General features: G+C 43.5%; 1 protein-coding gene across 2 annotated transcripts in view; it reads right to left on the minus strand.

Annotated features, from left to right (window-relative positions):
* Positions 1-7,593: 7,593 nt before the first annotated feature.
* The window catches only part of sos1 (son of sevenless homolog 1 (Drosophila)), a 70,438-nt gene continuing 50,301 nt past the window's right edge, over positions 7,594-27,730 (minus strand). The window contains exons 11-23 of one of the 2 annotated variants that reach the window (XM_029776579.1): positions 26,557-26,638; positions 22,623-22,745; positions 20,221-20,324; positions 19,801-20,023; positions 16,414-16,533; positions 14,670-14,832; positions 14,252-14,369; positions 13,739-13,911; positions 13,054-13,170; positions 11,220-11,490; positions 10,484-10,528; positions 9,543-9,664; positions 7,594-9,284 (exon numbers count right to left, since the gene is read on the minus strand). In XM_029776579.1, coding sequence (XP_029632439.1) covers positions 8,706-9,284; positions 9,543-9,664; positions 10,484-10,528; positions 11,220-11,490; positions 13,054-13,170; positions 13,739-13,911; positions 14,252-14,369; positions 14,670-14,832; positions 16,414-16,533; positions 19,801-20,023; positions 20,221-20,324; positions 22,623-22,745; positions 26,557-26,638 — 2,240 coding nt within the window. In that variant the 3' untranslated portion in view covers positions 7,594-8,705. The remainder of the gene's footprint in view (positions 9,285-9,542; positions 9,665-10,483; positions 10,529-11,219; positions 11,491-13,053; positions 13,171-13,738; positions 13,912-14,251; positions 14,370-14,669; positions 14,833-16,413; positions 16,534-19,800; positions 20,024-20,220; positions 20,325-22,622; positions 22,746-26,556; positions 26,639-27,730) is intronic. The other variant, XM_029776580.1, reaches the window with a different exon arrangement.

The raw sequence follows: 27,730 nt of genomic DNA on the forward strand, positions 1-27,730 counted from the left end.
GTCTTCACTATTATTGTACAATGTAGAAAATAGTAAAAATAAATAAAAACCTTTGAATGAGTAGGTATGTCCAAGCATTTGACTGGTACTGTATTTTTTACTTTATGAGCTGGATTGTCTGTCTTTGCAATTGGTTTATTTTTGTTAGCATATTCAGCGAGCAGCCTCCATTGAAATTCGCTATTACTTGTGCAAATGTTGTTAGCATTCTGGTATACACGCCCAATGGCGCTTTTTGTGTTTCTTTGGCGCAATCTTGTGTACCAAGCCGGTAATACTATTTATAAACTGGTTGGTTTGAGCCCTGAATGCTGATTGGCTGACAACTGTGGTATATCAGACCGTATACCACGGGTATGACAAAACATGTATTTTTACTGTTCTAATTACATTGGTAACCAGTTTATAATAGCAATAAGGCACATCGGGGGTTTGTGGTATATGGCCAAATTGTGTGACCATACACTCCGCAATGCGTCGTGCTGAAGAACAGCCTTTAGCCGTGGTATATTGGCCATATACCACACCCCCTCGTGCCTTATTGCTTAAATATACCAGTATGAGAGAAGGATGGTATGGCGATATGAAAATCTGGATACCGTCCAACCCTTCCAACAATACATAAGGGAATCTCATCCTCACACATTGAGCTACAGTATTACATCGTGTGTTATAACTAAGTAGTCCTCCAGAGCTCTACAACTTCACAGATGTTGGGGTCGATTTGAAATGGGCACTTGACAAAGAGAAGGAGGGTTTTATGTAATGTCACAGCCAATAAAGTAGAACATAGTGCCTCACAATGATAGGCCTCAACTGCAGTCACACTGTAGTTTAAAGGTTTTCAATGCATCTTATTGTTCTGATAACCTTGCATTGATATAAATACTGTATAGGATACGGTTACAGACTGTTTAACGTTAACCTAATGATAAACTAGTACTATAACATAATACACAGTTACAAACATGTGTTACCATCTCTTTGGGTTACTGTCACGAATGCCATAACCTTGTTAAAATATGATAAGATTGTGTCATTCTTGTCTCATATTCTTGTCTCATTGTTTAGCCAGCAAATCATTTTCATAAACTTGTTATACATTGAGATATTCGTATTTGTTTCCCAGAACATTGTTACACTGCCTGTGTGTGACATAACATCCTCATGACAAATCAGCTTGTGTCTTATCTATTGTTCTCTTATCCACCTTTCTTGCCACTACGTCCTCACCTACAACACAGGAATGAAAAGAGAGATGGTCCTGTAATAGTGTAGTTTATTGAACTGTGGAACTGTCGTGGGGGAGAAAGTGAAAGAGAAGGAAAGGGAGGGAAGGATAGAGAGAAACAAGGATAAGGGAAGGGGATTCTCAAATTGGGAAAAAGTCCATCCACTCCCTTGTCCTCCTCTCCACCGGGACCCGGAAACCAAAAAGTGGTCCTCCTCTCCTCGATAGCCTGAGCACAAATGTATCCTCCCAGCGGGTAACGCGAAAGTGTTTTAAAATCTGCCACACCCCCTTTGAATCAGCTATTGTTTTCTCTGAGAAAAGCATGCCCACATTTAAAAAACGATACAATACTTATCTCTCTATAAAATGTCTAGCGCAACCAGCTACATATATTTTTACCACTTAACACATGTATTTGGGGATTACTCCTTTGTAAATGTAATTTGCCTGATGACGTGCTGGTGAAAGAGTCATTTCATACAAGCACATTTGTTTGCACATTTCCTTTCCTCAGCTCCTCTCTTTGATTACCTTTGACCTTTTTCAAAAGGAGGTGAGGAGAGGATGGAGGAGAGGACGTGAGGAGTCAAGCAAAACCAATTGAGATTCCCCCAAGGAGGGACAGAGATACTGAGGAAAGGGCAAAAAGGGACAGTGAGAGACAGAGAGAGGGATGAAGGGAGAGAGAGGTTGACAGTCCTCTACAGATACAGGAGGCTTCATTGGCTCAGCTGGACTTGAAGGAGTGCACTCAGTCACTGTAGCCCTCCAAACAGTGAGCTGTGTTCACCTCCTTGCAATAATAACACTTGCTTTGTGCACAGCGATATAAGGGGATCTTCTTATGTATTGTATTGAAGGAGTTTAGTACTTTTTGCCTTGGGGGATTGGTTTTCGCCCCACCCCACTTAGGTTGCCAGACTTTCTCGAACACAAAGGCCTTATAGTTTAGGTCCCCTAAAGAGGCCTTTCTACTGACTCTGAAAAACACCAAAAGAAAGATGCCCAGGGTCCCTGCACATCTGCGTGAACGTGCCTTAGGCATGCTGCAAGGAGGCATGAGGACTGCAGATGTGGCCAGGGAAATAAATTGCAATGTCCGTACTGTGAGACGCCTAAGACAGCGCTACAGGGAGACAGGACGGACAGCTGATCGTCCTCGCAGTGGCAGACCACGTGTAACAACACCTGCACAGGATCGGTACATCCGAACATCACACCTGCGGGACAGGTACAGGATGGCAACAACAACTGCCCAAGTTACACCAGGAACACACAATCCCTCCATCAGTTCTCAGACTGTCCGCAATAGGCTGAGAGAGGCTGGACAGGGCTTGTAGGACTGTTGTAAGGCAGGTCCTCACCAGACATCACCGGCAACAACGTTGCCTATGGGCACAAACCCACCGTCGCTGGACCAGACAGGACTGGCAAAAAGTGCTCTTCACTGACGAGTCGCGGTTTTGTCTCACCAGGCGTGATGGTCGGATTCGCGTTTATCGTCTAAGGAATGAGCGTTACACCGAGGCCTATACTCTGGAGCGGGATCGATTTGGAGGTGGGGGGTCCGTCATGGTCTGGGGCGGTGTGTCACAGCATCATCGGACTGAGCTTGTTGTCATTGCAGGCAATCTCAATGCTGTGCGTTACAGTGGTACCCTTCCTGCAGGCTCATCCTGACATGACCCTCCAGCATGACAATGCCACCAGCCATACTACTTGTTCTGTGCGTGATTTCCTGCAAGACCGCAATGTCAGTGTTCTGCCATGGCCAGAGATCTCAATCCCATTGAGCACGTCTGGGACCTGTTGGATCGGAGGGTGAGGGCTAGGGCCATTCCCCCCAGAAATGTCTGGGAACTTGCAGGTGCCTTGGTGGAAGAGTGGGGTAACATTTCACAGCAAGAACTGGCAAATCTGGTGGTCCATGAGGAGACGCACTGCAGTAATTAATGCAGCTGGTGGCCACACCAAATACTGACTGTTACTTTTGATTTTGACCCCCCCTTTGTTCAGGGACACACTATTCCATTTCTGTTTGTCACGTCTGTGGAACTTGTTCAGTTTTTGTCTCAGTTGTTGAATCTTGTTATGTTCATACAAATATTTACACGTCAAGTTTGCTGAAAATAAACGCAGTTGACAGTGAGAGGACGTTTCTTTTTTTGCTGAGTTTATAAACTTTAATAAGGAATCAATCATAACACATGTATAGACTCTTAAAATGCTCTTAAAACAGGCTAAACATTTTGTTTGGTGAGAAATACAGAACACCCAGGTACTTGATGATCCCTTGCTGCTGTCCATCTGAATCCTCTATCTGTGTTAGCAATACTTGTATGTTTTTGTGTGTCAATTCAGCTCACCCAGCATGCCATGTAGGGGGAGTTTTCTCTTTTTAAAGCATTCCATTGGTCAGAAAGTTCTATTTCTGCCTACCCAGCACAACGAGCAAGCTCGGTTAAGGGAACATATTTTTTATATTTTCAGGCTTGAGGTATGGGGAGGGGTGGGGGGCGGCAAGAGGGACAGACAGACTAGTGGCGTCATTCCAGATAAACCAAAGTCCTTGTGATGTAATATCATTATGGGAAACCAAATTTCACTAGTTTGGCTTCTCGCCATTTGACAAACATGTTGGAAGGGGTGGTAGTAGATAGAGTATGGCATGAGTGGCCAGCCCCCGGCCGTGGACTGAGGTTGGTAGCTGGCCTCCTGGCCGGATCAGCCCCCAGTTGCAGACTGTGTTGAGCCTGCTGGCAGTGCCAATCCCCGGCCATAGTTGTTGTCGTGACTTTACTTTCATTAATCTGATGATTGTTATTTATCTAATCAACTATGTTTAACTGTTACTCAATTAATCATCTAACAATTAACTCATTAGGATTTGGGGCACCATAAGAGCGCTTGTTTAGAGTTACCATCTCCCGAATTAAACTCTAAAGGGCTTTACCTATCACATCCATTAAACAGTTGACGTATTAATCATAACTTCGCATCATATCATCATTCTGAACAGTCGTAACCTTCTGCACCTGCAAAATCCCTAACCTTACTTATGATTCAGTACTACACAAATTGGTTTAATTGTTTATTTACTAGCTAACTAAATGATAACAGAGGATAAACATACACACTTAATACAGTAGGAAAGGGTCCCTAGTGGACTGACACAATATGGTTGCTTTTTACAAAAGGAGATGGAGAGGGGGGGAGAGAGAGAAAAAGAGACATTTATCGTTGATACATTTTAGAAACTATTCTCACAGTAATCATATACTTTGCACACGAACTGCCGCCCGTTTGGAGTAAGAAATCATGAATGTACGTGTCAATGCCTTGGTTCACTGTTGGGCCTTTTCGCGGCATGCTTGTAAGGCTCCAATTGTCCAAAAGGGGTCGTTCATCCGTCTCTTCTACTGTCTGCCCGTTAACTTGTCGTGTAGTCCTGAACAGAACTAGAGTTGATTCTACTTTCCATTTGCTCCTGAAGCTTACTTGAAGATAGGCTAGCCAGCTGTGTAGATGGTTCTCAGTGGTGATGAGAGTAGTAGAATACATTGGTTGGAAGAGTAGTAGAATGGTCCCACTTAAATTCACTTTTCTAGATACTTTTCTTAGGACAGCTATTCAGCCGTACCAGTGATTGTCCGAGAGTTGAGTTTTCTCCCCTTGTGTTGGTATTCAGGGTTCAAACCACTTTACACGTGCAGCTGCAGTCCGGCGACGTTCTGGTCTCCGAGGTGAGTTTACTTTCTTCACCTCGTGTTGAGGTTCAAAGTTCCAATCATTTTAAATGTGTAGCACCCGCTTCATGCTTTTCTGATCTCGCTGTTGTTTCTTTACCAATCCTTTTATGCACTCTGATCGAAAGGGAGGTTCCGTCAGGCTGACACGCTCTCTGAGCTCACTAGGGGCGTGGCTACTTAATGTGCAAAGTTTATACGACACAAATTATCTGATCTCATGGCTCCTAAAATCACATTCATATCTTAACAAAAAAACATTCATAATTGTTCATATTTCATGCACAATGTAAAGGATGGAGACTTCATATATGTAGTGTATATACTTTCCAAGTTACAGTCTTTCCTTTATAACACTTAACACAAAATAAAAACCAATATGACATTAGTTTTCAAATTTTCTACTGACCATTCCCCACGTTCTCTGTTAGGAATATTTTTTCCAGTATTCACTTTAGAACGTGTTAGAGATTCGGCGGGAAACCTCTGTAGACAAAGCACATTCCTCAGTAAAATTTGGAGAGGGATGTTCTCTCTCCTCTCCTTTAATTTACGACAGGGTGTGACCCGTCACCCCCATTGTGCAGGAAGCCTGATTGGGCAAGACGATGGAAGGTTGAGCCCGGAAATCACTGCTTAGAAAGACTCCAGCTGTGTATGGGACGTGTCGTATGATTAAAGTTTCCTCCTGAAACTGCGTAATCAACTCCCAATACTATCAGAAACACTCAAATCACACATATTAGCCACAGTCTCTAGGTGACCAGCTGCACCGCAGGACCTTCAGCACAACTCTAACATTAATCAGTCAACCAATTATCCCCTAGCACTTATCCCCCAAGTGCCCCATTTGACTAATGGCTAAATAGGTATTCCTATGTAGTTTGTGACAGTGAAATATGAGTGTCTGTTGACATTCTAACTCAACACAGCAGTGAAACAAATTCCTTTACTCATCTAATTTTACCTGACTGCACATCTCACTGCTGCAGTCTCGACTTAAACGCTTGGAAGTCATGGTCAGCAGTATACGTTTATTACCGATGTGGCACAATTATTGTTTCTGACACTGCATCAACGTGTTGTGGGTTCAAGAGGTCTCTATTGCCAAGGCCTTTTCACAGTATTGCTGGTAAACACCAGAGTCACTGTCAATGAGATGATCACATACATACAGTACACACATACAACCTGGTTGCTAAATTCAAGTAACTTTCCTTAAAAGGTCATTATTACTTTCCTAGATATTGGTACACTGATATTGCCGTCAGTTGACTCATCGTGGAACGTGACTTGAATGTGAATGCACGTTCTAGTCATTCGATTTCTATGATTCTCAAACTCCAGCCATTACATAGTGTTTGGGCCAGAAAAATAACATGTTTTTGGAAGCAACTGACAGGATGACCCTATGGCACTTAGTCCGTTGGGAAGAAACCTGGGAGAATAGCCAAGAATGATTACAATGAGAACGACAAACCCAGGTTAATTACTTTAGGCTATTCATCATGTGTGCGTCCCAAACGGAATCTATATAGTGCACTACTTTTGACCAGGGTCCATAGGGCTCGTCAAAAGTAGTGCACTTTGTCTGGAATGGGGTGCCATTTGGGTGACTCACAGCCCACATTTTGACCCTAGGGAACAAACCATAGTATAACCTGAAGGTGGAACACTTGTACTTCTTCAAATTAACCAAATTGTTTGATTTCACATACATAAACTATTGCCACAGTCACAGGCTATTGTTCTCTTAATTAAAATGTGGTGTACTCAAGATGTACTGTTACTATATGACCATTCCTTAGTGAGTTGGTAACATTTGACTAGAGTGTGGTCTACCTGTGATTAAATGAATTGTATTCATGATCAAGCAAAATAAGGACAAAGACAATTCTTTGTGGCTAGTCATTCATATTTAGCCATCTAGGTAGCGCCAGCAATTGAACTGCATTTTGCTATGGCCCTTTTTGGATGCTTTAAAAAGGCATCCCTTCATCCTTCCTTTAAAAATTGGGTTATATGGAACGTTTGCCTCTGGGGTGCACTTGAGTCACAGAAATATTGCCTGTGTAACTCGAACCGTGCCCAGAAATGACCTCATTGGACAGAAAGGCGCTTATCTCCTGACACCCATGAGCAAAATCATATTGTAGGCTAAAACTAAGGATTGTGTGGTTTCATGAGTTAAGAAATTGTAACGTGTGGCTCATTTGGTAGAGCACGGCGCTTGTAATGCCAAGGTTGTGGGTTCGAGTCCCACGGGGGACCAGTATGAAAAAGTATGAAAAACATATGCACTCACTACTGTAAAGTTGCTCTGGATAAGAGCGTCTGCTAAATGACTAAAATGTAAAAACCTTAAAATGAGTCTTGCATGTATGGGGCATATACACAAGCTGAAATTTGAGGTAAACAATTAGCAACTACATTTCCATACAGACTCTTTATGACGTCACTGATCGAGTTATGTACTGGAGGCCTTGCTCTATCAGCTTCAGTCATGTCAGATCAGTGACCATTTTGAAGGAAGGAAGGAACCATTAAACAAATATATTCTAACTGGGCCTTTGCATGCCAGCTCTTCACTAGTTTCATAGCGGACCTACTGCATAGAGTGGTAGAAACACTTTTATTCCCTTGTTTAAAGAAGTCAAATCGTAATTTTCTTTACATACTCATTGGCAGAAATGAATCAGAACATAAAAGTACTAACACGAACTTAAGAACAATCACTTCTTGTGTTTCTTGAAAAGTACCTCTTTGGTGTGGATGGGTACCTTAAATCGGGGTTTCCCAAACTCGGTCCTGGGCCCCCCACATTTCGTTTTTTTGCCCTAGCACTACACATCTGATTCAATTATCCAACTCATCATCAAGCTTTGATTATTTGAATCAGCAGTGGAGTGCTAGGGCAAAACTAAACAACATGCACCCAGGACCGAGGTTGGGAAACCCTGCCTTAAATCATGGTACTCTGGTCGATCTACTGGCACAACAACAAAAAACGCTCGCCTCGGACTGAGTCTCTACACAAAGCCTTAAACACCATCTAACAACATGATTTCCCAAGTCCCTTTTTCCATCTGAGTGAGGTGGATTGAACGACAGACATTTGTTATGGGGGAGTTGAATGGGTTTGCGACAGCGTGATAGCTTGAGTCCTCTCTGGTCCGTCTCTGGACAATATGGGCCACTTTAGTAGATGGTTTAGCCCACAGGGAGTTAAAACACTATTAAGTTTGTGGATTTCTCCTGGAGTCTGTTCAAACTGGGCTGTAGTCTTTATCGTTCCGTCATCCAGCGTGCGGTGGACTTGTGTGGTCCTGGTCTATGGTTTACTACGGTTTAAGCTGTATGTGCATGGGTAGGCCACCGAGCTCATAGACAAGTAATGCTGCAATCGATTCACTTAAAAATAAAAAATGAAATAAAACATTGGACGATGACAAACGACATACTGTACATACAAACACACACAACAAAACAAACAAACAAACAGTAAGATACCCCCCCGAAAGGGTTTTTATAGGTAATCTCCAAATGGTCTGCACGAATGAGAAAGGACAATCATCTTTCGCTTAAGTATTTTTTTTTATAAGGGCACATGATTATTTTTCCAGGTAGCTAAGAACCTACACTGGTATTGTCTTTTTTTTCTTGTCCAAGTCTTTAGTGTTCAATAATCTCCCCCAGATCACATCTCCCCCAGATCACAAGTCTTTTTAAAAGGGGTTGGCATTCTCCAGCAGGGGCGGGCCGTCTCGATGCACTAGGGATGGGTATGACACCGACTCCCTTTTGTACGTTTTGGGGGGGAGCTTGGGGATGGCTTGGGCAGCAGCGCTGCTGGTGCTCTGGCGGGGGGGCACAGGGGGGCCAGCTGCACCCCCCGGAGGGAGGAGGGCTGAGTCGCCGCAGCAGTCTGGGCCGCCGGGCCCCAGCAGTGGTAAGGGCGTGGAGGGCAGGTGCTTGCGCGGCCCCAGCGAGGGCGAGGGAGTCGGGGGTGGTGGCGGGGTGAGCGGGCCGAACGGTGAGGGGGGGAAGAAGGTCTGGCTCAGCGTGGGTTCGCTGCTGCGGATGCGGCCCTGTGGGGGTGGCTGCAGGTGCAGGGGGCTGTTGGAGCTGGAGAAGACGTCCGGCGTTCTCACAGGCTCCCTCGGTGGCAGGGTGGGTGGGCTGTCAGGCGGCTCCGACACGGAGGTGCGCTCGGTTGAGAGCGAGTAGCGCGGCGAGTAGACCTTGGTGGTGGTGGGCTGCCGCGGGGGGATGGCGGGGGGGCTGTCCAAGTGCTTGGACATCATCTGGAATGTGAGAGACATGCAGGTGGAAAAGGAGAAAGGAGGAGAAGCACAAACGTTATGAAGAGTGTGGGAGGACGACTCGACAAACTCTCAAAATTGTCATCTAAATCTCTAGCAAATAACTGACAGCGCAACTTAGTTGTGTTTCATTGGATATTTAGCATTCCACATCTACACTCTTTAATCAATCAATCGTGAATCCTCCTAATGGTACAGTCTCAGAACAACTTTAGGTGGCAAACATGTCAAAATAGTCACCTTCGAAGGGGAAGATTCAGCGGGGGCGGATTCGGGGCGTCTGCGAGGGGGCACAGGCGGGGGGACGGTTGCGTCTTCAGTGCTCCTGTGGAGACTCACCATGGAGGAAACCGAGGAGGACCCTGGAATAGAAGGAATTCAGGAACTCAAATTAAGTCTTACAGGAAGACAGTAATTACACATATTTAACCCAAATTCCCCAAATTCATCCCATACAGGACTCTACAACTCAGGGATGGGCAACTGAGTGTCTGGGGGTTCTCTCTTTTGCTTGGCACTTGACTGTTTCCTAGGTCTTTAATCAGACAATATCTCCAGACATTCAGGCCCACGAAGAATGGAGTAAAAACAAGCATTGAAAACACGTAAAATGAAAACATTTAGAATAGAGGATGACGAATGGATGGGTAATAGACACTCTCCTTTCGGGTAGTGTATGCAAACGACACCCCTAAAGTATTATGTCCGAGGCAATCACGTCGACCAACTTCAATAACTAACTACACACTACAGAGTGATATTGTACAAGGATGCTTAGAGCAAAACCTCACAGTGACAATGAATTCAGGACAGGAGAACAGGAGGAGGTGACACTGATCTAAGGTCAGTTTAGCTGGTTAGTAGCCTGGTTAGGGTCGGTATTCAGAGAGAGGTAAACTGATCTTAGATCTGTACCCGTGGGCAATGTCTACTTGGAGCTACGAAACGCACACACAGACGACAGAGCGTTCGTTGCCATGGAGACGGACAGGTGCAACAGTGGGCGGAGATGGGAGCAATGAGGTGGATGTCAGTTGCATGCAAGTAGGGAGAGGCAAGTTGGCCTTGGGAGGGTCAGAATGAGTGAGAGATGGGGGGGCGAGTTGATGTAGTTGCTTGGATGGGGTGTGGGGGGGGGCACTGACAACAGGTAGGCTGGCCGTTGAGAGGGTCATACTAACGTGGGCCGTGTGGTAAAGAGACCGGGGCAAAGATGCTGTCGCAGTCTGGACGGAGGGAGAGGCCGGAGGAGAGAAAAGAGAAGAGAAAAGGCCCTGAGAGGAGAGACTGATTCGGCTGGACCAGTTTCATTTCGGACCACTGGACCTATCATCCATTAACCCCTTTATGTATTCACTGTTCACAATTCTGAAAGGACTGTGGGCGTCATCACCCCCCCCACACGCCTTGTTACAACGGGGTTCTGAAAATGGGAAAGTTACTGATATAATGTGAGTTACAGGGTAATGTAAAATGGGTTAGTTCAGAGTTAGTATCTTTAGGGCAAGAGGTTGTGTTCCGTTGGCTGTGCTCAGAACCATATACTGTAAATAAATTGGAATACTGGCATTATCCATGTCGGCTCCAAACATTTCACAGCGATAACACTCAATTGCACTCTGACTGGTCTTGCATGCATTCTTCCTTCCTCCCTTCCTTCCTTGGAGTATTCACTGATCTGACATGACTGGATTGGTGAAAGCTAAGAAGTGGAACACTTTGCATTCACCTAGCTAATCACTTACCTTAGCTCAGTGATTACTCCAAGGGGAGGAAGGAAGCATTTTGACCGTTTTCTTTAGGTACCACCTTATATTCAAACTCTCAAACACTTTCTCTATAAGCTCTAGCTGCGCTCCCACCCAACCTCCCCTCCCTTCCGCCGTGCTCCCCCGTCCGGCTCGAAGGACCACCTACTGGAGTGGAAGGGGCTGGAGGGGCCCTGGGGCGAGTCGAACACGCTGCCAATGTCCGTGGAGCTGGAGGCGGCCGAGGCTGGCGGCGGCGTGAGTGGCGTGCGCGGCGAGTTGGGCGCAGAGGCGGCACTCTCCATCTCGCTGTCAGGGATGCGGCTGTAGCTGATCTTGCGCGGCTCGTTCTGCAGTGGCGTCGGGTGGCGCATGGTGCCCTGGCGCACCGAGGACGGGCGCACGCCGGGGGACTTGAGCGGGCAGTTGTACTTCTTGGGCTGGAAGGAGAAAGGGAGAGAGAGGGGGAGAAGAGAGGTGAAGGAGAGGTCAGGGCAACACTATAATGTCAGGGCTACTCAATTGCAGACCCTCAGCCCTCAAGTGCTGCTGGTTCTTTTCTATCTGGTAGTTAATTGATAAATTAATGTCGGAAGATTGGGGAACTATCTGGTTAGTGTGTTACCTATAGGTAACTGCCAAAATAAACACCAACATACATAAACCAACAAAGTGTCTTGATAGGGCGTTGGGCCACCACAAGCCTCCAGAACAGCTTCAATACGCCTTGGCATAGATTCTACAAGTGTTTAGAACTTTATTGGAGGGATGTGACACCATTCTTCCACGAGAAATTCCATAATTTGCTGTTTTGTTGATGGTGGTGGAAAACGCTGACTCAGGTGACGCTCCAGAATCTACCACAAGTGTTCAATTGGGTGAGATCTAGTGACACACACACACACACACACACACACACACACACACACACACACACACACACACACACACACACTTTAAACCCTCTATGCACCTTTGAGACACCTCTTTCAAAGTCACCAATCTCTTCTTCTAGCCATGGTAGCCAAAATGGGCAACAGAGCATTTTTATACATGACCCTAAGCATGATGGGATGTTAATTGCTTAATTAGCTCAGGAACACCTGTGCGGAAACAACTGTTTTCAATATACTTTATATCCTTCATTTACTTAAGTGTTTCCTTTATTTTGGCAGTTACATGTAATTGTTATAGGTATCAATTCTGCTGACAAATTGTCAGTCTTTTTTCTACCTTAATAATAGCAGGGGCGTTGCGTCCATAGAGGGCGCTCGGACGCCGCCCCACCTGGCAGCAATGAGATAAAAATGGATTTACAAAAATGTATATATTTATAAAATATTGTAATAATATCAAGTTTGTGTATATAAATTGCTGCATTTAGATTACAAATCGAGTTTTCAAAAAGAAAATGTGCTGCTGTAATCGGCAGCGTAGTTCCAGCATTCCAGAGAGCTTCTCAAGCCATCTCATTCAATGCAATTCAAAGCGATCCCTATACCCCTTGCGGAACCTAAAAAAATGGTGCCAACAGAGGGCCGCCTCGCTTCTAGTCCTTAGAACATTTTGCTACACCCGCAATAACATCTGCTAAACACGTGTATGTGACCAATACAATTTGATTATCATAGGATTTTAGCCGCTCTTATTGAACCTATCCAAAGAGCCCCTGGTTTCAGTTATAACTCTGAACACCAGATGGCGACGATCTACAAAACGTTGCACTTTTGTCAGGTATGAAGTGAGCGCAGACACAGAAGATGACACTGTCAAACGAGCCATGACGTTAGCTAAAACTAAACATGTTTTTGCCTGTTATTGTATTCCCTCATGCTTGTAAGTCTAAGTTGAACATTTGCAGTAGCGTATTTTTCATCTGAACTCAAGAAGATCCAATGTCATTCTAACACATTTTTGAAATACAACAACTGATCAAACTGCATAGGGAGTCCGAGAGAGGACAATCACGTGAACCGTAAGACGGAGAGGAACAAGACACTTACAAATCGAGGCAATGACCGGGCATTCCGAGGCTCGATCTCCAGTGACTTGTTGAACAGATAGTCAGCAAACTCCTTCTCTGCCTTGTCCTCCATTGGATTGAGGTTTTCAAAGAACTTCTGTGTTACACAAAGGAGAGGGAGTCGTCAGAAAGATCCATCGTGAAATATACATAGCTGTCCTAATGACGATAGACAAGGGTGCGGGTGATTGGGGACAATTGGATAAATGACCAAATAGTACATGTCAGGAGCTGAGTGGCAGTAACTCTCTACTAATTTGTGAATCCTACCTTCCACTTATGTCGAACTTTCACTTAGTCATGCATTGATGTCAATGAGACTAAAGTTGAAGCTAGGGATCACCATTAAAATGTATATCTAATCAAAAACAAATAGGTTGCTATGACCTGGCAAACTCTCAGAACTGTACATGGTAACTGTAGAGCTGAAATCGTGAAAAGGCTACAGGCCAATCATGTTTCATATTACTTCCTTGTGTTACTCAATATTTACACCCATTCATATTCCACGTAACTAAATGGTATTTGTGAAACGTTGATGGGTCGGATCATGCTGCAAAGCCGGAAGTATTACAATTTCTACAGAAATGTTGACTATGCAGGCTGGCCATATAGTGGAAATCGACTTCAATGGAACGTGTGACATCACTGTTTTCGCTCCTTACCCGGATATCGTTCTCCACCCGTAAGCAGTAAGGCTGGTTCTGGTACTGCTGGATCTCCCCGGTGATCTCGGCCACTTTCCGTCGCTTGCTGAAGTTGATCAGCTCCTTGCCATGCCTCTTCAGGAAGTCAGGGTTGCCTTCCTCTGTCTTCAGGATGTTCGTCAAGTAGATCCCTGAGAAGAGAGAAAGAAAAGACATGAGAGAGTGGAGCGATCATGTCCATGGACTGGCACCGGTCCGTGGAATGTTGCTGGCCGGTCTCCGAGATGGTTAACCAACACTAGTTTTAATGTAAGTGGTCCTCCAAGGAGGAAAAACCTTAGCTTTGGATAGCATAGGACAGGATCAACTTCAATGTTCCCGAGGGGGAAATTGTCTTATACACACAGGACTGCTGTATACAAAAGAAAAAAAAAAAACTGTACATTACTTGTGAGTCCCTGACACAAACGGGACCATAGCTTCCTGGTACTTGGTATCAAAAAGGTTGAGAAACACTGCTCTAGAACATACCAAAGAAGGGGACACAGGGGGGGTTGATGGAGCGTAGTTTTGCCAGGTACTTCTTGTAGTGGTCCTCGCTCAGTTCGTGGGCCTCCTCCAGAATCTTCCGCTGTCGGCTTGGAATTTGCTGGAAAGGGGGCAAAAGTTCACAGTCAAAACAAGTGTATATATTTCGTCCTACAGATGCATCTCTATGGTACACAGAGGCACATTGTGTCATGCTTCTATTGATAAGAAATCTGTCATTTTATGTTACCTCAACGTAGAGATGTACTAATTTCAATACTCATCAACACTAGGCACTTATTTGGTACCGCAATTTTCATTGGATTCATGCAATGCCAGATACTGTGATAACACTGTCTTGGTACTATTTCCTAACACCACCAAAGAATCTTGCAGAAAGAACCCCTCTGGCTTTCCTCACCTCAAAGGTGTGGTCTAGCCGGTAGACGGGCGAGGAGTTCATGGCGCTGACCACCTCCAGCACGCCATTGAAGTTGTTGAGCTCCTGGAACACCTGCAGGATCTCGATGATACGCGCCACCACCGCTGCCCGCTCTTCCAGGTTCTCCGTCTCTACGATACACCTGGTGTAGAACATAGTACATTGAAAACAAATGCCATTTAAACCCAGGCGCCAGGGCTGTGTTCATTAGGCACCAAACGGACAACTGACAAACATGGAGGGACTACCTGGATTTGTCCAACAAGAAACACATATTTTTGTTTTGAATTGCAAAACATTTTCTGCTGCAAGCCCTAATAAACATGACTCAGGTCTGCATAGTTCGGTCAATAACTTCCACAGCTGGCGTTATAGTAAGTTGGGGAAAGAAAATAAGCACTGGTACATTTTAATGCTCCCAAATGTGTTTAATTAGTAACATCATATTGACCTGTTAGTCCTCATTTAGTAACATGGTGAGCTATTAAGTCAGTGTAAGGACACATTTCACTCAACCAATTCAGTGGCCCCTGAAAACTAATCAGGAAGTCTCTGGAGATATCAAGCCTGGTGTAATATCACATGTAAAATCAGACAGGGATTAGCAACTCATACACAAAGAACAGTCCCAAATGTTTCCTTCCTTTTCCCCTTGAGAATCAACACAGGGAGGATAGAAGTAATCACAGCCTTACTTAGGGTGAAATTCTGCCACCTACATAAATGCATTCATAACATCTGTATGCAAAGGACATGACATAACTATACTGAACAAAAATATAAAAACGCAACATGCAACAATTTCAACGATTTTACAGAGTTACAGTTCATATAAGGAAATCAGTCAATTGAAACAAATTCATTAGGCCCTAATCTATGGATATGACATGAGTGGGCAGGGGCGCAGCCATGGTTGGGCCTGGGAGCCACTTGGGAGCCAAGCCCACTGTCTGGGGAGCCAGGCCCAGCCAATCAGAATGAGTTTTTCCCCACAAAAGGGCTTTATTACAGACAGAAATACTGCTCAGTTTCATCAGCTGTCAGACGATCCCGCAGGTGAAGAAGGCGGATGTGGAGGGCCTGGGCTTTCGTGGTTACACGTGGTCTGCGGTTGTGAGGCCGGTTGGACATACTGACAAATTCTCTAAAATGTCGTTGGACGTGGTTTATGGTAGAGAAATGAACATTCAATTCTCTGGCAACAGCTCTGGCGGACATTCCTGCAGTTAGCCTGCCAATTGCCTGCTCCCTCAAAACTTGAGACATCTGTGGCATTGTGTTGTGTGACAAAACAGCACATTTTAGAGTGACCTTCTATTGTCCCCAGCACAAGGTGCACCTGTGTAATGATCATGCTGTTTAATCAGCTTCTTGATATGCCACACCTGTCAGGTGGATGGATTATCTAGGCAAAGGAGAAATGCTCACGAACTGGGATGCAAACTCATTAGTGCACAACATTTGAGAAGAAAGCTTTTTGTGCTTATGGAACATTTCTGGGATCTTTTATTTCAGTTTATGATGGGACCAACACTATACTTGTGTTTATATTTTTGTTCAGAATACATTGAGCTACATAACAGCTACATAGTTTACTTTATCATGCCATAAATTCATCATAGAAAATGCTTGGTCAACACTGCAAGTGTAAGGAGTATCACGGTCACATTTCACATGAGGACTGATTCTTTGTGCTGCCAAAAAACAAAATTGCCGCTCTTACTTTTCGAACCACAACGTGAGGTTGGTGGTGTGGCGGATCATGCGCAGAAGGTTGGGCGAGTTCAGCTCCTTGTCCTCCTTTGTCCACACGCTGCCCACCAGCTCTGACGGCTGCACCGCCCTGTAGATAGATATAGGTCAGCGAGAGGTCAATAATGCTCCAGACCAAAGATGCAGGAGGAGATTACCATATACCCTAACTATTCAATGCCATTATCCAAAGCGACTTACAAAAAAATATATGCAGGCACAATACTGTATGTTCATGTGATCCCAGCAGGAATTGAAGCCACAACTTTAGTGTGGCTAGCACCATGCATTCACCATGTGAGCCACAGAGGACCACCATTATTAGTTATATGAAAAACAAAACAAATCTGACTGTGTCAGTGGTTAGGTGCAAACTTCTACCGACTCCAGTCTTGGCAGCTAAGGGAGCTTTCTGTGCCAGCATTGCGGTAAGATTTTCAGACAATACCGGCAACCATTTTTGGGCCACCGAGCCGGTGTGTTTTGATCTCGTCCTAGGAAATGGAGTAAGGTAAATATTTGAATGTTTTTATTTGAACTTTATTTTAACAGGTAGTCTGCACTGAGACCAAGGGTCTCTTTTCCAGGGGAGCACTGTGTACACAATACACATCAATATACACATTTAAAACTACACATGCATAAATAAGAGTTTTTTGTTTTATATATGCAAAACGCAAATACACAATCATAAACAGCTACATTTCTCAGCTAGTAGGTTTTCAATCAACACCCGAGCAGCACCAGAACATCCAGTTTTAATGAGATCTGTAAATTGTTCCAGCAGTGGGGCGCATTAAAACTAAAAGCGGATTTACCTAATTCGGTGGAGACCCGAGGAACCTCGAGAGTTAACCAACCCTGTGAATGCGTTTTGTAACTCATGTTTTTATCCTTCAACAACAAAGTTAGGTAAATCAGAAGCTTGCATAGTAAACAAATAGGGAGCAATGAAGTGACCAACGGGGCATTAATGAGGACCAGCTTCTTCATGGACATTTCAATTGATATTCTTACAGTACATACATTGAGTTTTGAATTTTCCCCACTAACGGTTACGGTTAATATTGGGAGAGAGGAAGCTGATCATAGATCTCCACCTAGGGGAAACTTCACCCCGGAGCGTGGGAAAGAGGTGAGGGGATAACCTTGGGTACGGCCCACCCTAGCTGTTCCCACAGGCCCAGCGATGTCAGAGGGGGAAGTGTGTCCTTGCGTCCCCTCTCTGGTGCTGCACGTTTGTGTGTAAGTATATGTGAGAAAAATTGTGCGTGTGCGCATGTGTCCTCTATTGTACTATAAACGACTACAATCGGACAAAATGGGAAAACATAGAAACACGTTCAGGCAAGAGGTGGATCCAAAGTGAAGACTGCATCAAGCGTGACGAATCATGAACTCAATTTTATTCACTCCCTGTGGCTCAGTTGGTAGAGCATGGTGTTTGCACCGCCAGGGTTGTGGGTTCGATTCCCACGGGGGGCCAGTACAAAAAAAACAACAACAAAAAAATGCATGAAATTAAATGTATGCATTTACTACTGTAAGTCGCTCTGGATAAGAGTGTCTGCTAAATGACTAAAATGTAAATGTATAAAAAAAAATGTATCACTTCGCCATAAGAACATCAATTGAAATGTCCATGAAGGAGTATCTTCCAATGTAAGCGACCTCTTAGGAGGATCTGGGTGCAACTGCAAAGATATGAATCCTGAAAGAATATCCCAAACTACAGTTGTTCGTTTTTTAAAGTCCTATTACCACAGAACATTCTAATTACATGAAATTATGTAACAAATAATTACCAGGTATTAAGGGGACTAAATAAAGTGGTACACCTCCACCCTTCATTCCCCACCTGGTATGAAGGCAACAAATACAGCACATTTGTGCCCCATTTCAGGAAGCTAGGCGTATGTCGCACTTCACAGGAGAGGCATTTGAACGTCTTTTACTTTTAATCAAAATGTGTTTTTGAGCAGAAATACCTTCTGGAACATGTGAACTTTCATGTGCCTTAATAGAAAATGTGTATTCCATCTGTAAATACGAATTAAATTGTTAAATTATAAGCCTAGTTGGTTTAGCCATGGAAAAAGGCAGGAACCTACCCGTTAGCCATGATTGGCTGAGATAATGACGGGCTGGACATGCCGGGAGATGAGTTTGGATTGGTCTGCCATGTAGCTTGCTTCTGTCTATAACGTGAACTCTTTAGTATGTGTTGATAGTCATTTCTACTGCGCCATTTTTGAAAGATATAACGTTAGCTATTGAGAACTACAAAAGTTTTGCTACTTTTCTCAACAACATTGATGCCCTGAATTTAGCAGGCGCTATCGACAGATCAGTTGGAAAAAGTTGTGATGGGCTACTTTCTGCACATGCCACGGTCAGTGTGAACCGGAGTGACTTAACACAACGCTGGCCAAGCAAGATGTAGCTACAAACAAAACGGAGTCTAGACAATAGTGACCCATCCACTTAGCTAGATGTGGCTGGGGGGTGGATATGGCATTTCTTTCACATGGCCTATCAATTTAGACAAGTCTGTCTGGGTAAGCATCATCTAATAATGATAAAATATTGACACTATATTTTATCAGGACACTTTCTATGTTTGATATTGCTGATATGCAAGTAACCATTTCACAGTACCATTTACACCTTCTGTTTCCTGTACATGTGACACATACATTTTCTGATTTTATTTGATATAGTGTGTTGTTTACCAGAGATGGTAATGTAAAGAAAAACATGACCTGCACCAAAGTCAAGTTAGGATATAGGACAAGGACTAGATAAAGTGTATTTTTTCCTGGAGCTTTTACTTATTGTAGGCTACTACTTTTAGCACTTTTAGTCTTGAAATCCTTGGTTGTTTACTACACTACTCAGTCTGTTTAGCACATGGCCTCAAATGTGAATCCTTAAAGAGATGGGTTGGGCTAAGGCTTAAGAGGGTGTGAACGATGCTGAATGGGTGTAGACAAAGAAAAGCTCTCCAAGTAGGTGTACCAAAACATTCAAGGGACATTTTCTCAAAAGTGGGGTTACAAGTTTATCAACTTTCAAAGCAGAATTACTTTCTCAATGTTCCTCAACTGGAGTGTATGATATCACATTTCTAGCTCTGAGTCTGTACTTTTATCCAATGTAAAAGACACCATTTCAAATTTTGCTACATAGGACCGAATCCAGGTGGTGGGTCGCATTTTTGCTCTAGGACAACACTTACACAGCTGATCCAAGTAATCAAGCCAGTGATAAATTGAGGTGCCTTAGTACTGGACAGGAACAAAAAGGAATGGAGTTAAAAAACACTGGCGTGGACGGCCATACGGTACTGTAGGCCTACCTGTAGAAGTCGGACTCGAGCAGTGTGAGCTGCCGGGCGATCTCAATTGGGTGGAGGGTCATGAGGTCAAACTGGTCTGTCTGGCCTGGCTTACTGAGGTGCCACTCGATGGGCGGTGGCGAGCTCTCAAATGTGATGTTGTGGCTGGGCCCGTTGGCCTGAGCCTGCTTCTTCCTCTGGATGATCTTGGTGATGGACTCCACCCACTTCTTCATGGCCTTGCCTGGGAGAGGTCACAGAGAGGGAGATTGTCACTCAGAGAAGAGAAGATACACTAAATTAGAAGAAAATAGAATAGAAGAGACGAGAGAGGAAGAGACAAGAAAAGAGGAAAAGAAGAGGAGAAAATACAAGACAAAAAGAGAGGATATGCAATGAGAGAAGAAGAGAAAGTCCTTGCCCCGATTTATCCACACATACCTCGCACCAATGCAATGAACTCCTCCAGACGCTTGAGTAACTGGCAGTCCCGCTCAAAGTCATAGAAGTGGTGCTCCACCCAGTGGCGACATACATTCAGTACTCTGCAGGAAGAGAGAGTAGGTCAAAACCATTTAGATACCAGTTACAGACCAGCAAGAGACCACTAACTACAAATCCTGACCTAAAAACGAAATAAATCTGACCCTGGATTAGCAACTTAAATCAACTCCAAAGAAACTGGGAAAGCAATGAGTTGACTGATAAGAGACCAGAGAGCCACAGATTGAGACCTACAAAGAGTGCATGCTGGAAAAATATATGGCAGCTAGAAACGAAAACTGGATGTTCTTCAGAGATAGATGGGAAGGGTTGAGGGTAGCTGAAGGCTGGGACTAAAAACAAACAAAAAGATAACTAATGTAAAATGTATTGTCCGTGAAATCTATGTAGTATGTATAACCTGAAGTGGAAGCCTAAGTATTGTTGCCCATTAGTTTACTCCAATTAGGGGAGGGGTGGTAGGGTTAGTGGAAAATAATAAAGTAGTAAAATATATGCATAAAAAATTCTATATATTTACAAAAACATATTTACAATGCATTCGGAAAGTATTCAAACCCCTCGACTTTGTCCACAATTGTTTTTCGCAGCAAAAACAGGTTTTTAGAAATGTTTGCACATTTATAAAAAATTGTAAACTGAAATATCACATAGGTATTCAGACCCTTTCCTCAGCACTTTGTTGAAGCATCTTTGGCAGCGATTACAGCCTCGAGTCTTCTTGGGTATGACGCTACAAGCTTGGCACACCTGTATTTGGGGAGTTTCTCCCATTCTTCTCTGCAGATCCTCTCAAGCTCTGTCAGGTTGGATGGGGAGTGTCACTGCACAGCTATTTTCAAATCTTTCCAGAGATCTTCGATTGGGTTCAAGTCTGGTCTCTGGCTGGGCCACTCAAGGACATTCAGAGACTTGTCTGAAGTGACTCATGGGTTGTATTGGCTGTGTGCTTTGGGTCGTTGTCCTGTAAGAAGGTGAAACTTCGCCCCAGTTTGAGGTCCTGAGCGCACTGGAGGAGGTTTTCATCAAGGATCTCTCTGTACTTTGCTCCGTTCATCTTTCCCTTGATCCTGGCTAATCTTCCAGTCCCTGCCGCTGAAAATGATCCCCACAGCATGATGCTGCCACCACCATGCTTCACTGTAGGGATGGTGCCAGGTTTCCTCCAGATGTAACGCTTGGCATTCAGGTCAAAGAGTTCAATTGTGGTCCTTTCGGTGCCTTTTGGCAAACTCTAAGCGGCTGTCAAGTGCTTTTTACTGAGGAGTGGCTTCCGTCTGGCCACTCCACCATAAAGGCCTGATTGGTGGAGTGCTGCAGAGATGGTTGTCCTTCTGGAAGGTTCTCCCTTCTCCACAGAGGAACTCTGGAGCACTGTCAGAGTGACCATCCGATTCTTGGTCACCTCCCTGACCAAGGCCCTTCTCCCCAGATTGCTCAGTTTGGCCAGGTGGCCAGCTCTAAGAAGAGAGTCTTGGTGGTTCCAAACTTCCTCCATTTAAGAATGATGGAGACCACTGTGTTCTTGGGGACCTTCAATGCTACAGAAATGTTTTAGTACCCTTCCCCAAATCTGTGCCTCGACACAATCCTGTCTTTGAGCTCTACAGACAATTCTTTCAACCTCATGGCTTGGTTTTTGCTCTGACATTTACTGTCAACTGTGGGACCTTATATAGACAAGTGTGTGCCTTTCAAAATCATGTCCAATCAATTGAATTTACTACAAGTGGACTTAAATCACTTAAATGTTGTAGAAACATCTCAAGGATGATCAATGGAAACATGGTGCACCTGAGCTCAATTTCATGTCTCATAGCAAAGGCTATGAATACTTATGTAAATAAGGTATCTGTTTTTTATATTTAACACATTTGCAAAAAAAATTAAATAAACTGTTCTCGCTTTGTCATTATGGGGTATCGTGTAAATTGATGAGGATAAAAAAAATAACATTTTAGAATAAGGCTGTAATGTAACAAAATGTGGGGGAAAAAAATCAAGGGGTCTGAATATTTCCCGGATGCATTGTATATAAAAAGAAATGAAAAAAAGTGCATGCTTCTGTTTCAACCCAGCATTGAAACAGTTTGAAACCTTTCTCTGCTAATCAGGACCGACAACCCTCCATGTGGCACCATAAGTATCACAAGAAAACCAGGATGTTCTGTTGACCCCTAGGTCATGTTCATTAGGCACCAAAATGAAAGAAAACAGACAGGGGCTACCTCAACTTGTCCAATAAGAATTTTTTAGCTGTCAAATGTTTTTTGTTACAGTCCGTAATGAATACAACCTCTGGAATTAGGTGTGGTAAATTGGGAGGGGTGGAGAAGTACCGGAGTTGGACTGGCTGGACAAACTCCTTGCGAAATCGTTTGAGTTCGGCGCTGAGAGGTTGGTCTCCGTTCTCTATGGCCATCTGGTCTGCCTCTGTGGGCTTTGGCTCGGGGATTTCAAACCTGGAAGGTTCCGGAAAACAAAATCACAACTGAGAAGACACAACAGTGTGGAATCTGGGAGACACCTTTAACCAGACTGTAGATGGTGATTGCAATACACTAGATGGCAACAATAAAAGATTGGTTTAATTCAAAATGCTTCAACACCTAGGTATGTTTCTACCAGGGCTGACGCCATTTAGTCGACTGTTCGATTGTTTGGTCGATAGGCTGTTGGTCAGCCGAGAGTTTTTGAGCGGAGCAGTCGCAAATATATATATATTTTTCATGGCATACAAGACACCTGTCTGATTCACGCATGTCTTAGTGGAATTTGCAGAGGCCGCGGAGATCCAAGAAGAAGGGGAGTGTGGTTAAGATGCACAATGTCTCTCTCCCGACATTTCGCGCGCAATCCCCCATTACATATATCATCAGCAGAGTAGCACATTTACTGTTAATTCTCATAATTTCTAATCTATAATGTTTGTTCGGTTACAGTCATTTCTGTTAATGGATTCAATATATCATTATTACAGTTGTTTACCATTCTCATCGTCGGAGTGGACAACTTGTTTTGTTTGCAGAGCTCACAACCTATCCTACATTTGTGAGAAAAAAATGTCTGATTGTCTTAACTCACCACCACTAATGTTTTTATTTTATTTAACCTTTATTTAACTCGGCAAGTCAGTTAAGAACAAATTCTTATTTACAATGACGGCCTACCCCAGCCAAACCCGGATGACGCCGGGCCAATTGTGCGCCGCCCTATGGGACTCCCAATCACAGCCGGATGTGATGCAGCCTGGATTCGAACCAGGGACTGCAGTGACGCCTCTTGCACCGAGATGCAGTGCCTTAGACCGCTGCGCCTCTCTAGTTGTTGAGCTTCTCAAAGTAATTTATTCTTCACCTCAAACAGCGAGTAAAGGTGTGTTTTTTACTGATCATGACAATGGTTCCTCAACATATTTGAAAAATATTTCCAGCTCTCTCCCTTTCGATCGAACCACTCAGCATCAAAGGGAAAAATGTAATGTTCTGATCCAGTGCAAACATCATAAAATACCTAATTACTTATCCCTTACACAAATAGCCTACAGCTGTGTCTGTCTGTCCCGAGTTCACTGGTGCAGGAAACTCTGAGGGCCCAGAACATTTTATAAAATGTTGCAAGTTTGCTAGCGCGAGCTTTGGGCCCGGATCCAGTTGATAGCCTAGTTCAGGTATTCCCAAACTGGGGTACGCAATGTCGTCGGGGGTACGCCATATAAAAATGTGATTTACATGTATTTTTTTATAATAATAAATGTTGTTTTTTTCCCTCGCATTTTTCAAACAGTCCATTTATATTTTCCAACGGGGCTATACATTTGGGTGAGGTTTTTTTCTCGCCTGAGTAGCCTCTTTCACTGCCAAACATAAAATGACACCATCTAGTGTTCAGCGAAACAACAACAATGTCAAATACAGGTGGCCTAGTCAAATAATTAACATCCAATCACATTAACCGTTACTCTCTCACGGGAATTCCACTAATGGTCCGTATGTAGCCAAATGTAGCTGCTGCTCATGTTGGCATCTGTACTGATGGCGCAAAAGCCATGACAGGGAGACATAGTGGAGTGGTAAAGCGCGTGCAAGCAGTTGCTCCCAACGCCACTTGGGTACACTGCAGCATCCACCCAGAGGCTCTTGCTGCCAAGGGAATGCCTGACAGCTGGAAAGACGTTTTTCGACACTACAGTGAAAATGGTTAACTTTGTTAAAGCAAGGCTCCTGAACTCTTGTGTATTTTCTGCACTATGCAATGATATGGGCAACGACCATGTAACGCTTTTACAAGGGACAAAGTATTGACTTTTTTTTATTTATTGAGAGACGAGCTTAAAGTTCTTTACTGACCATAATTTTCACTTGTCTGCATGATGACGAGTTTCTCACACGACTGGCCTATACGGGTGATGTTTTTTTCTTGCCTGAATGATCTGAATCTAGGATTACAGGGACTCTCCGCAACTATACTCAATGTGCGGGCCAAAATTGAGGCTATGATTAAGATGTTGGAGCTTTTTTCTGTCTGCATTAACAAGGACAACACACAGGTCTTCCCATCATTGTATGATTTTTTTTGTGTGTGCAAATTAACTCAAGCTTACAGACAATGTCAAATGTGATATAGACAAGCACCTGAGTGAGTTGGGTGTGCAATTATGCAAGTACTTTCCCGAAACGGATGACACAAACAACTGGATTCGTTATCCCGTTCATGCCCTGCCTCCAGTCCACTTACCGATATCTGAACAAGAGAGCCTCATCGAAATTGCAACAAGCGGTTCTGTGAAAATTGTATTTAAATCAGAAGCCACTGCCAGATTTCTGGATTGGGCTGCGCTCAGAGTATCCTGCCTTGGCAAATCGCGCTGTTTAGACACTGACGCCCTTTGCAACCACGTACCTATGTGAGAGTGGATTCCCGGCCCTCACTAGCATGAAAACTAAATACAGGCACAGACTGTGTTTGGAAAATTATTGAAGACAGACTCTCTCCAATACAACCCAACATTGCAGAGTTATGTCCATCCTTTCAAGCACAACCTTCTCATTAACCTGTGGTGAATTATTCACAACTTTCGATGAACAAATAAGGTTTCATATGTAAGATGATTAAATAAAAAGCAAAATTATTGATTATTATTATTATTATTAGTGCTCTGGACCTATAAAAGCTCTGTCACTTCCCACGAGCCGGGTTGTGACAAAATTTCACACTCATTCTTATGTTTAATAAATTTATTGTATAGTGTGTGTGTGGCAGGCTTACAATGGCAAAAAACAACATTTGAGAGTGCGCTGACCCTGGTGCTAGAGGGGGTACGCAGCTGGAGGTTGAATGTTTGAAGGGGTACGGGACTATAAAAAGTTTGGAAACCACTGCCCTAGTTGATACAATGTTTCAAGTTCGATGCAGACAGGCTATTATAGGATATACATATTTTTTTTTAAATCACGATATTTTCTACCTGCAGGCTGCAATGTTAATATTTGTTGGCTTTATGTAGGCTATTTTTTACAGAGTTGGCAATGGCAATATAAGTTACTTTTAGATTTGTTTTATATTCATTTAGATAGAACTTAGATGAACCACATGGCAAAGATTTTGAGATACGAAGACTTTATTATAAATGAAATGAAACTTAATTGATAACCCTAACTGGCACGCAGAACGGTAGAAATGGTAACATAAATTGGCACTCCAAATGGAAAAGGTTGCCGACCCCTGCTGTAGCCTATTATCTGCGAAGGCCAGCAGCAGAGGGAGGAGGGCGGCCCAGGTTTTTTTCCCTTCTGTCTAGGCCATCTTGGTCTCTGGCTCTCTCTCTCTCTCGAGTGATTTGTGTGTCTCAATTATTTAATCAAACAGTGTGCTTAAAGCATCAGACAAGCTACATATAGCTGATTTTATTTCAAATGGAAAAATACACGTTTAAAATATGGAAAAATACACGTTTAAAAATGTAGACCAATCGATTGGTCGAAAGAACAGACGACTCTCGGTTGACCAAGATTTATTTTAGTCAGGGACAGCCCTAGTTTCTATAAATGGATATAGGAATATATTGTCCATGACAAATACATCTCTGTCTTTGTCAGAACAAAGGTCAGAGTCAACGAGCACGGACAAATATCTTGTTGACTGAAAACATTTTCCGAAGTGTAAGGCAATGTATCTGATGTTGAAAAATATGATACAATATTAGACAAAGGCGGTTCTTCATAGAATAATAACAGTGGAGCCCAAATCGTAGAATGGCATCAACATTCTCACCTCTCCATAAGAAGACCCAGCAGCTCCTGAGGTTTGCAGAAGGACCTGTAGGTTGTTAGAAATGTTCGGACAAAATTTGGATCTGCAAGAAGAGAAAAACAATGGGATTGTCAGCCATTTTGTTATTAATCAATCCCAGCAGTGTGCAAGTATCTATTTTTCTTTCATGACTTTCAGTGATCACGTATGAAATTTGATACTGTTTGCCAGCTAGATATCTTATAACTATTAAGTTAACAGTCTAAGATATGCTAACCAATGTCATGTGTATTATTAGGTACGAAACAGAAAAAAACGGACTGAAACATGGAGGACCACTTGACTTGCCCAATAAGAAAAATGTCAAACATTCCCTAGTGAACATGACCCAGGTCTGTGTGTATATTACGAGTGCGGATGCTGTGGTTATGCGGGTCTTGGAGTGGGAGCTACAGGGCACCTAGCAAGGGCTAGATCTTCTGCAGTCCGAACAGGATTGTTAGCTAGTGGTTCACATGATGGATCTGTCCAAGCCCTTGCGCCGGGTCTAGCTGGGGGGGAGGGGGGGGGGGAACAATAGCTGCCTCAGTGTGGATTTACAAACAATCGGCCTGGAACCATTTCAGCCAGGAAACAGACGCTGCTCTGACGCACGCAACTGCCACTCTACCACACACACGCTTAAAAATAGATTACCCGCCTGCCCTTCCCACCACCGACAGACACACTGCAGTGTTTCTCCTAGGCTTTGGCCACAAATACAAGTATACTGTAGGACAAGTCAACAACATTACTTGGGTATGACTCAACAGAATATGAACTTATAAAAAGTTAGATATTCACTGGGCAGTTACTTTAAAGTTAACTTCCTGCAATTTTACCCCTTTTTTGCCTTGGCTTATGTTGTGTTCTTATGCTATCTGAGTGACTCAAACTTTAAAACAAAATTAATTTTAGATTCTCACTGACAGTTTAGTTTTTATTCTGGTGGTGGTTAGTTCTCAAAGATGATCTTATTAAAAAAAATATACAGCTCCATTATCTTTTCTACATACTTTACATCTGGATTGAATCATTCAAGTTTACACTGAACCCGTTTTACCATCCCAAACCTTATTTTGTAATTTATTTCACACACAAGTCAAAAGTGTGGACACCTACTAATTTAAGGGTTTTTCTTTATTTTTACTATGTT

This window comes from Salmo trutta, chromosome 14 (genome assembly GCF_901001165.1).
Source record: "Salmo trutta chromosome 14, fSalTru1.1, whole genome shotgun sequence".
NCBI lineage: Eukaryota > Metazoa > Chordata > Actinopteri > Salmoniformes > Salmonidae > Salmo > Salmo trutta.